General features: G+C 39.8%; 1 protein-coding gene across 1 annotated transcript in view; it reads right to left on the bottom strand.

The window, feature by feature from the left end:
• LOC139753321 (transmembrane and coiled-coil domain-containing protein 4-like) overlaps positions 1-10,380 on the bottom strand; it is a 196,434-nt gene extending 186,054 nt beyond the window's left edge. The window contains exon 1 of the mRNA XM_071669640.1: positions 9,848-10,380. Coding sequence (XP_071525741.1) covers positions 9,848-10,007 — 160 coding nt within the window. The 5' untranslated portion in view covers positions 10,008-10,380. The remainder of the gene's footprint in view (positions 1-9,847) is intronic.
• Between the last annotated feature and the right edge of the window lie 1,828 nt (positions 10,381-12,208).

Raw genomic sequence — 12,208 nt, 5'->3', positions numbered from 1 at the left:
GAAGCTAGAACGCCATTTGGTAAACATGTGATTGTCCAAAACATGTTTACCAAATGGCGTCCTAGCTTCGTCTCTTCGATGTATATCAACTGACTTACATTTCTCTCTTGTCTCCCCTGATGATGTGATTATTACACGAAAGTGCACTTGGGAACTTTTTGTGTTTCATTTTCCCCGTGGACTCATAGGAACATATATATATATATATATATATATATATATATATATATATATATATATATATATATATATATATATATATATATATACGAAAAGAACGCCAAGCACATCATAGGACCCAGGCGAAGAAAAAGGTGTAGCGGAAGGGAAAGGTGTCGCCGTCTGCGCTGCTGACCGTGAAGCAATCACGAGCCGCCCTGGGTCGAGCCCGCTGAAGTTCGAGTCCTGCTCGTGGCAGCCGGTCCACAGGCACACCCCAGCTGTTCATCCTCCCCGTTGGGCTAGTCGATAAAAATTGATGCCTGGATTAAGCTAGGGTATATTTATTTTTAGCGTAAGCGAAATGGCTCTGATGATGGCATTCAGCAGTTTCTGCTAGTGCCGTCATAGCTAGCCTAAAGTCATCGTCAAGGGAGGAACACTTAGAATGGTCTGGTGAAGGTCTCGACCTGACCTATGAGCGATCGGGTCAAGGTCTCGGACTCAACGAGTGGTAAGAAGGGGCTGGGTGGACCCTACATTTGGACCAAGAGCAACGTCGTCTGCCAATATCCTATCAATACATCTGTGCATATACGTCTCTGTCCCTTCCCTCCCTCCATTCATCCTCTTACCTTCGACAAATTTATCAGCCTCTGTTTAAATATCAGTCTGTCCCTTTACCTACCCATGAGAGGCAGAAAGAAAAGACCAGAATAAGGGAGGAGGAAATTAACAGCCACTGCAGTGCAGTGAACCAGCACTAAAAAAAAAAAAAAAGGCTACCAAGTTTCCCTTCCGGGCTCAGATTAATGTCTTTTCCTTCAGACAGTTACCTGTGAGCTGGCATTCTCCACAAATACATTATATCTTGTCTAATACATAAAAACTCACCAGTATGTGCCATATTTCATGCGACTCTGTTCTCAACCCAACATATGCCTGTAGTGAGCGCCCTCCACATCTGCCCTGCCTCATAATGGCTAACAAAAAAATCTTGCCGTTGGTGAAGGTTTACAATCACACTTATTCGTGTCCCAAGCCGCATTAGACGTACCGCTTTCCTCTTCTCAAGCCATTATCAGTGGGCTCCCGTCATCACCATCTTCACCACTGTAAAGGAAACTACCAACAAGTTCTGTCCTCACACACGACATGTCATCACAACATTCCAATGCAAAAATGTCTTGTGTCTGACTGAACACGAGTCTCAAGAAATTTCTGTGGTGATAATCTGTCATCTGAATCATTTTCTGTTGCATTTAAGATTAAAGAATTAATAACATCAAGTATTTTTCTCCATCAACAGTGGAGCCTAACATTTTCAACCAACAAACAGACGACTCAAGGGAGAGGAGCCTAGCCCAACGGGAGGGAAGAGCGTAGTCAGAACCTACATAGACATTTTCCTCAAGTTATTCACTTTCACTTTGTGATATCGTAATACCTATAATTCACTTAAACTACTGATGCTTCCATGGGTGTGAGAATTACCTCCAGTTCATAATATTCTCGAGAATGAGGTAGTTAACAGCAACGTGTAGTCAGATGAAACCGTTACCCAGGTCACCCTTCAGCCAGTGCTTTGCCGCACCAATGTATGTTGTCGTTCTGGGAATGCTTGCTACACTACGCCATCTGGACTTCCACCTTTTCGAAAACTCCGAGGAAGAAGAACCAATGAATTAATTGAATTACACCACCAAAATAAATGAAGAGCTTTCATGTCAATATTCCTGAGCACATTATCTACCTTTGACGATGTTCAAATGTCAGTCATTGTCCATCTAATATATATATATATATATATATATATATATATATATATATATATATATATATATATATATTGGAAAGAATCACATTCTTTTTTCTTTTTTTTGCGCGTGGGAACTTCTCGTACTTCATTTTCGCCTTGGACTCATAGGTATATATATATGCCTTATGCTGCCTTCGGAGGTCTTCTACACTCAAGGCTCGGGCAAACAGCAAACTGCAGAGTTAGGGAGCTGTTACGGTCCGCGGACCACAGGTCCTACAGAACTACTTCTGCTTGTCTGAGTGGTACACTGTTAATACTTACGCTAGGCCGGCCTCAATTTTTTCACTGTACCACAGCGCTTCCGCGATGGCTACAGGCTGATATTCTCAAGCTGTTTCTGCTTGTGCTTACCGCACCTGTTGATCTCAGTGGTTATACTTAACAGTCTCCCATGCCCGACATGCCGATAAGCAGCTATCTACAAAAGTAGGCTGGGGAACTGCTTTCATCCTCCGGGCCGGCTATGTGCCTCAGTGGTTACAATTCATGTTTTATTCATTTCTTTCACTGTCACTTTACTCTTCCTCCATTCACCTCACGACTTTCACATAGGACGAATGTTCCAGCGTAGCAGACCACCAGGCCTATGGTGGGTGGAAAGCTACAGACTTCGTATACCCAAAGATATGCCGGTGGGTGTAAAGACCTAGGCTTCGTATGTTCCCAGATATGTTCTAGGCTTCGTAGGTCCCCCAAGATATGCCGGTTTCGAAATGAGCAGTTCGCCGCACGCGACCACCTGCTAACCTGCAAATAGGGATCCCTCAGCTGCAGTACTAAGGCCATATATGCAGTGAAAACGTAACTGGTGTTAGAATCATCGTGAACACCTGAAGAATGTGTTCAACTTTTTTATTTGTTTTAATTTGACGTTGCCGGCCTTAGAGATTCTGGCAGTATATAGGCAAAAAAAATATAAAAAACAGCAACACTTGTGTATGCGTAACATTACCCAAGCTCCAACATTCGCACTATTGTAGGTTAATGGTGGACTTATCGATAATGGCTCTATATGCGGGCTTTGCTCTCGTTCCGCATCAGACGATCATTACTCAATGCAACATGTCTTTGATTTCTTCCAGCCCAGTTGAGTTCAAGAACCCCACACCACTTACCGGCCCAGGTAGTCAGACCGTCACAAGGAACACACAAGGTCGTTCCGACTTACTCGAGTACAAGGGTATACGACATTCGACCCCCTTGAGAACGATAGCCCTGACCTCTGACCTGAACCCCATAAGTCAGATCCAAAGACTTAGATCATCATACCCAAAAATCGCTTGTCACCAATAATGTAAAGTGTACAAGCAACGTCTAGATATTCATCTCCATTAGAAAGGAACGAGAAGACTTGTCCCCACTTCATCCCCTTATTTTCAAGTACCTCGACAGTTCCATTTTCGTTCGTTATCAACGCGGGCAACCTTTTCAAACGGGATTCAACTGCACGACGAATGGCTATTGACAGGAGGTAATGGATTTCCTTTGTGTTACGTTTCATCCTGGAGAATGACTGACAAAACAAACACTGTCCACTACGCTTCTGTTGTTTCTTTTCATTTCGAGTCTGTTACACCGATATACCGAAGAGAGAATCAGAATTGAACAAAAAAGCCTAGGCCAAATGAAAGGAACCCTCCTCGTTACATACAGTTGTCCAGATTCTCAGCAATAGTAATTGTGTTCCACTCCACTGATCACACATCGTGACATCTTTTTTATGCGTTAAATCAGACGTCTTTTTTTTCATTCGCATAAGCATATGTTTCCTTCTCGAGCCGTATACCACACTCAGCAGAACCCTAAAACTCATTATCTGAATACAAACTTATTTATTTCCTTTGATTCTAAGCAAGATCATGACTTCAAATACACCAATCATGTTCATCGATCATTTTCTTAAATTACGATTGGTCAAACGCCACCACCATCAAACCGACTCCTGTCCCTGCGAGACCTTAACAAAGTTACCAGCAGTTCCCTGCCAGCCATTGTGCTAGCCGTTAGCATATCTTGAACTCCACTTGTCACCAGGTTACTACTAAATCTAATATAATAGGAGACGGTGAGGGAGGATTAAGACCACTTGTACGCGCAATCTTCACACGGTCGTGGGCGTACGTTAAGACTACTCTTTATCTATACATGTGTGTGTGTATATATATATATATATATATATATATATATATATATATATATATATATATATATATACACACACACACATTAAACCTTTCGAAATTTCTGGTTCCGCTACTAATACCAATTACGAAAAATCGAAGAATACATTTTTTTTTTTTTTTTTTTTTTATACCTCGTCGCTGTCTCCCGCGTTTGCGAGGTAGCGCAAGGAAACAGACGAAAGAAATGGCCCAACCCCCCCCCATACACATGTACATACACACGTCCACACACGCAAATATACACACCTAAACAGCTTTCCATGGTTTACCCCGGACGCTTCACATGCCTTGATTCAATCCACTGACAGCACGTCAACCCCTGTATACCACATCGCTCCAATTCACTCTATTCCTTGCCCTCCTTTCACCCTCCTGCATGTTCAGGCCCCGATCACACAAAATCCTTTTCACTCCATCTTTCCACCTCCAATTTGGTCTCCCTCTTCTCCTCGTTCCCTCCACCTCCGACACATATATCCTCTTGGTCAATCTTTCCTCACTCATTCTCTCCATGTGCCCAAACCACTTCAAAACACCCTCTTCTGCTCTCTCAACCACGCTCTTTTTATTTCCACACATCTCTCTTACCCTTACGTTACTTACTCGATCAAACCACCTCACACCACACATTGTCCTCAAACATCTCATTTCCAGCACATCCATCCTCCTGCGCACAACTCTATCCATAGCCCACGCCTCGCAACCATACAACATTGTTGGAACCACTATTCCTTCAAACATACCCATTTTTGCTTTCCGGGATAATGTTCTCGACTTCCACACATTTTTCAAGGCTCCCAAAATTTTCGCCCCCTCCCCCACCCTATGATCCACTTCCGCTTCCATGGTTCCATCCGCTGACAGATCCACTCCCAGATATCTAAAACACTTCACTTCCTCCAGTTTTTCTCCATTCAAACTCACCTCCCAATTGACTTGACCCTCAACCCTACTGTACCTAATAACCTTGCTCTTATTCACATTTACTCTTAACTTTCTTCTTCCACACACTTTACCAAACTCCGTCACCAGCTTCTGCAGTTTCTCACATGAATCCGCCACCAGCGCTGTATCATCAGCGAACAACAACTGACTCACTTCCCAAGCTCTCTCATCCCCAACAGACTTCATACTTGCCCCTCTTTCCAAAACTCTTGCATTTACCTCCCTAACAACCCCATCCATAAACAAATTAAACAACCATGGAGACATCACACACCCCTGCCGCAAACCTACATTCACTGAGAACCAATCACTTTCCTCTCTTCCTACACGTACACATGCCTTACATCCTCGATAAAAACTTTTCACTGCTTCTAACAACTTGCCTCCCACACCATATATTCTTAATACCTTCCACAGAGCATCTCTATCAACTCTATCATATGCCTTCTCCAGATCCATAAATGCTACATACAAATCCATTTGCTTTTCTAAGTATTTCTCACATACATTCTTCAAAGCAAACACCTGATCCACACATCCTCTACCACTTCTGAAACCACACTGCTCTTCCCCAATCTGATGCTCTGTACATGCCTTCACCCTCTCAATCAATACCCTCCCATATAATTTACCAGGAATACTCAACAAACTTATACCTCTGTAATTTGAGCACTCACTCTTATCCCCTTTGCCTTTGTACAATGGCACTATGCACGCATTCCGCCAATCCTCAGGCACCTCACCATGAGTCATACATACATTAAATAACCTTACCAACCAGTCAACAATACAGTCACCCCCTTTTTCTATAAATTCCACATATATATTATACATATTATACATATATTCTTAATTTTAATGAATGCGTGTTACAAGCTTTGTTTACAAATATTCCCATCTCGGAAACTATTGATATTTATGTTTACGGTCAATTTTCCGACTAATAAGTGGTCAAATCTTTCACATAACAAAAAGTGCAAAAACTTTTAACGCTTGCAGCAAATTATTATTTGTTGATCAACAACTGTGCTTACAACCAGGTAGCTAGCCCCTGGTAGCATCATACAGGTAAATGCATTTTTTGCCCTTTATGAGACACGATGGCTGAATGTATGCCCTTCGGATTGTGTCTATTTTATCATCGGTATGTGAGGTACACATTCTTTGCTTTTAGATCTCAAGCACAAATTCCTAAATTCTTAAACTACCTAAATCCCAGACGTCCTAACATAGAAACCTACTGATCGATCAAATGTTTCATTTTCTTCCTCAGTATATAGGTAAATCACCATTACAGGTTTGACTTACCAAGATTTCCCCTTTTATTCCTGAGACTTGTAAGAAAAATATTGCGACTTTAGTCACCAGAGCTTATGAAATGTATTCTAAATTTACACTTCATTCTGAAATTTCATTGTTTGAAACACTAATAGTAACTGAATAGATTTACTGCACAGTACTTTGACAAACCTCGGGTAAACAGTTTAATAAACAAACGCAGCCTAGACAGCAAATACTTTTTATTACAAAAACTATTGTCAATCACTTACAACCTTTACCGGTCACATCGCCTCCTCGCTAAAAGGGGATAACCAAATTACTCGGTGAATTTTGCCACCAGTTGCAAATGTTATATTCAAGACTACTAAAGTATAATGGTACTATTAGTTAGAGGTTTCATGATTAAAATGGATATTTTTCCTGAGGGTTTACAAACATCTGTAGTCCACAACTACCAGTGCCACTGCTGTAATGCAGTGCATAATGACAAATGAAAACGCTGAATAATGTGCGTATCTTTGAACATAAAAGGATATTGATTAGGATTAACCAGCACTATAATCCATCGCATAATGCGATCAGCACGCATGTACACAATTCCGACCACACACAACAGAACTCGCTTTCAGTTACAATCATTAGCTCCAACAGTACGGAGGTCTCAACTAACGTTTCTGTTGACCATTGGGAAAGTCCCCTATTCAACGAGCAACGAAACATCTTTAAACCCCTTGTTTTTAAAGCTGTCTTAATCCTATTTGATCACGTATAAGCGAGCGTTGTGTCGCTGGATTTTACCAATGTATCAATGTTCAAAGTCAATGTTTGGTTTTTATATAAGGTTCATGTTTGGATGTCTGGGTTCAAACCTTGTATTTAATTATATTGTTCGTTCTGACCGAGGGTACAGTTTGTGTAATCGAACTCCAACTGCGATTTTTAACGAATTAAATCTAAACATGCTGATTTGTTCCCTAAAGAGAATGCATTATCTCGTATGTGTAATCAACTTATCCAATTGTTATCCAGGGATTCAGTTCAAATCTTCCTGCTTTTCTATAAACATGTTGAAGATATCTCCGCAAGCGACTTAGCTTGCCATGAAGGAATTTTCACAAAAATCAATTAACACTGAATGTAACACTTTTTGCTGTATTACTCAGTACCTATTTTGTATGATGAACTCCCACTGTTGCCGATGGACTCAACTGAAATCTTACAGAATTGTGACAGTGTGAGGATGAATTTTCATAAAAACTACGTTGAAAACAAAAACTGTGTACTTCAACTTGTGGTTATAAATGGGTTGCCTAATCCTTAACTGTTTCACAATAAATACATATATATGCGTTCAGATTCATGTTTAACAGTGATGTACACAGCGGGAGCGTTCACGTCTTTCCGACACGCCCAACCATCTAACTCTATTCCACTGAATTTTATTTCTGACCACTAAAGTACACTACTACATAATGTTTAGACAAGTAATATCATGCAGTACAGATATATATATATATATATATATATATATATATATATATATATATATATATATATATATATATACCTTTTCAAAAAGCTTTTTGGGTGCTCTAATCTAATTTCCACGGTGTATAGGTCTTACAAGCGAGAATGTTCCAGTGAGCAACATATGGTTTATTAACTGCACAGCGACTGCGCGATGGAGCCCAAGCTTCCTATCTGTCGCATTTCATGCTATTCTACCATTCTGTTTACAGGATACGTATTCAAATGTAAATTTGCATGAATCAAAATTCGTATATATATATATATATATATATATATATATATATATATATATATATATATATATATACACGTCGACCTTTTACCTCGCGTATTGATAGAGCCTAGCGTAACTGAACCATATGGAGCGTCACGTGTCAATAAACTAAGCATAACAATGTGCGATAAACAGCTTAATTTCGTTATGTGTATACTCTCCCAGCGAAAACATAATGATTTAACATTCTACCGTGCCACTTCTCAGCACTTTGACCCATAACATTTTTTTTCATATTTGCATTATTTATGAGTATTACGGAACAAATTGGCGTATGCCCTTTTGCAGTTTAGGTATAGGTTAAAAACAAAACAAAAACCTTTAATAAAAATAGTACCAATATTTCATTTATAAAGTGTAGCAACTCGATTCTGTATACTAAAATCATGAACTTCATCTTGAATCATCATTGCTAATGGCCTTGTAACAAAATCTGTTCAGAAACTCCGAAATCATTACCATCTCTAACACTCATTCTGGATATTGTGCGAAGTAGGTGGCCACAGTTATGCACTCGTAAGTTTCTGATCCAAGTACAACTTAAAGAAACGTGGTTTTAATTCTCTCTGACGGCAGGTAAAAAAAAAGGAAAAAAAATCTGCTGGAAAAGACGAACCTGTTGCGTAAAATTAACTTTCACACAGTGGATCCCATAACTTGACCTATCCCAGTAATGTTAAACTCGCATTAAGTAAGGATAGCTTTAAAGCACAATTAGAATTTCAAATTGAACAAAAACACCTATCTTAACTCCTAACCTCTGAGCTTTACACCCTGAAATAAACCACCCTCACCATATTCTAGTCTTTATACCGGCATTACTCACCTACAACACTCAACAAAACTAGACTACAGTCAGGAAATATCGAAAAAGTGAGACTGGGCAATAAATCAATCACCTTTCTTAAAATGGTGGAGAACGTAAGCATCTATGACGAACCTGCATCTGAAACGGGTAACTTCCAATTTGCACACCAATGCAAATTCTGCAACACTGTGAAAGGCTAAGCACTGATTGCAAAGCTTCTGCACTTAGAAAATGAACAATAATTGGAGGAGCTCTTAAGAGTTGTAGGATGCGTTGAAACGAATTTTAAGGAGCGTTCTCATCCTAAAGTTCATATCATTATCAGTTCGCCTTTTAAGTCCATTGAGAACTTACTTTTGTTACTTGTGAACCAAATAGCAAAATAACATTGACCGATTTAATAAGAATAATAATGTCATGAACTAGCAGATGGGAACGCTTTAAAAACTTTATTGAACGAACCCTTGTGAGGGCCCGAACAGGTATCTAACAATGAAGTATTTACATATAACATTTATATTCTGCCTCAGAGTAAGGCTAAGTAAGCTATTCATATGTTCTATTAATCTATATTCAAACACTGATAAACACTTTCCGTCTCCTTAAAAACCCTGTCCGCCTACAGGAAATTTACCGTAAAATTGTTACTTACCTCAAGGTTAACTATGACTCGATCTGTTAAGGAAATTAAGACATGTGTTTTGTCAAGTTTTGGCTACTAGTACCTAATAACAATGCCATTTTGATCAACTAGGAAAGTTATACTTCCCATCGGTTATGATAACATTAAGAAACTTAAAACTACAGGTTTCAGTCTGTCTTGTTAAACCAACAACTTCTCTTACCTTTAGTAGAGTTTCCATTCACGTCTCCCATGTCAAGTGCCTCCATATCTGCATCCAGGTTGCTACCCATGCCTTCCATATGCCCGGATACGTCGCCTTCGGCTTCGTCCCTTGTCTCGCCATCGCCCTCATCAGCCTGCAATTGTTCTCTTGAAGCCATACTTGATCACTCCACTTGTCTAGTTGTTTTGCAAAACGAATTGTCAACCATGATTCACCGCCTTACAAATTATATCAGTTTCGCCTGTTATCATATCGTTCTCTGAATGCTTCAGCGGTTTTCTCTTTCACGATGTCAACACCGAGTGCACTTTGCTGATAAACATAAGTTTTAAGCAGCTGTTTCAAGTACTTTACTTGTCATTCAATACTTCTTGGAAAATTAAGTTTGAAAAATAAAAGCCGTTAGCCAGACGATGAATGACACTATACTAACAAGACTTAACTCGAGAAACAATGCAAGAGCAAGTTACACCACGGTACGTGCTACCCAGCCGTCCGCCACCAGCTGACTCGCACATTACCACCACCGGGAGGAGAAAAGGGCGGAGCTATGCTACAGATGCCAGATTTTACTTTCCTTCCATCACTTATTACCTGAACCTCACCAAAAGATAAACTGATATCGTTGGATATGATTACATATATATATAATCATATCCTCTGTGGTATACAGTTGTGTATTTCCTAATAGTTTTATTCATATATGCATGTGTAACTCCCAAAGTATTCGGCAGGTAGTAACACTTACGTTCAGGTGAGCTGTGAGTCGCGCATCCAACAGTCAATCCCCAGGGTACCACTGGATTGCCAACTGCACCCGGTGTGAGTTGCATATGGAGGTCATATGCATGGCTCTACAAACTCATGGTTTCTATGTCTCTTTCCAAGACTACACACATATGTTTAAGAAGAGCAACAGAACCTAAAGGAAAGCTGACGATCTACACTTTATATAGTTGGTGGGCCAAGTTGAGAGTGCTCAGGTCTTGGGCAAACAGTGATGTTAAGCTAATATTTGCTTTGATTTTGGATGATAGGTATATGACCTGAAGTTCTGGTAGCAATCTGAGCAAACGGCTTGATCCAAACTTTTCTATTCACTTGGCTTTCGCGTATCACAGCACCTCTCCCTTCCAATGTGCTGGCAATACTAAAGTTCACAGGAAATGAAAGATGTTCTATCAGGAACACCAGAGTTAATACATTCACAGACTTATAAAAGTCAAACGACGACTCTGGTTTGTGTACAGCCTGTTGAAACGTTACTAACAACCAGTGACAACTGCAGCAGACTGAGCCGCAAAGATGGCGTCACACATAGTCACGGAGAACCGCCAATGCCAAGTATGATATTTCTAAAATGAAAAAAAAAATGCAGGCGTCTACAGTCCACCGTGTGTGCCACTCACGTTATATAGTGTATGCAACAGCCTAGATCCGACAAACACGTCTAAAGAAGACTGCCGCTAAGGTCTTACTGAAATGTGTGACATCGACTCGAGACCTAATTCTAAGGCTAGCAGCTCAGTTGACCGACGGATCATATGAAAAAAAAAAAAAAAAAAATACGCGCTAAGTCACATGAACTGAAGTCATATTTCTCTCTCTCCTTTCTGGATTAAAACTTTTTAAGGGTTAATAAAGTTGAGCAACATTCACCCAAACGAGATTTTTTACAGGATAAATTACTATGTTCAACTAATTCACATGGGCCTATATGCAAATGCGTAATCATGGGTAAAAAAAAAAATCTCAGCAACTTTAATATTGAGGCAAATATTAAGATTTTAAAATCAAACATCTATTGGCAAGATACAGAAAGCCAAATGAAACTTTTAGAAAGTTTTCAGCTTACAAGCTTGTAGAGGATACTGCTATTTTTTGTTAACCTTTTTGATGAGCGTTGGCGATTGAATTTGTTATTATGTCTAAATACACAGGTTTCACTACAAGCAGCTTTAGTTATCATAGTTTATGTAAATGATTCAAATACTCCGACTGTGTACAACTTACACATCCAAAACTTTTAGCCTACTATTCATCATATTGGTTTGTTAGCTGATAAGCAGTAACTATACACAACATGAATCGAGTATCGTCACGCTGCTCTTTTTCACGCTGGACTGAGTTGTTATTGAAGTGTGTTTGGAAATATAAGAAACTTGCGAAGCGATAGAACACACTGTATAACACTCATGGGCTTTTCATATTTCATCTATACGCAAATATCTAAGCAAATATATGATCAGCTGCGGCAGCAAGCTGCAAGGTGCTCACATTCATGTACTCCTGCTCCTGGGAAAGATCCAGAGGAATCTGGTGACAATGATGAAATGCCACTCACTCTACGATCCCAGC

The sequence above is a fragment of the Panulirus ornatus genome, chromosome 14, assembly GCF_036320965.1.
Source record: "Panulirus ornatus isolate Po-2019 chromosome 14, ASM3632096v1, whole genome shotgun sequence".
NCBI classification, from domain to species: Eukaryota; Metazoa; Arthropoda; class Malacostraca; order Decapoda; family Palinuridae; genus Panulirus; species Panulirus ornatus.
Note: the sequence above shows the minus strand (reverse complement) of the source record. Positions and strands in the feature narration are given on the sequence as shown.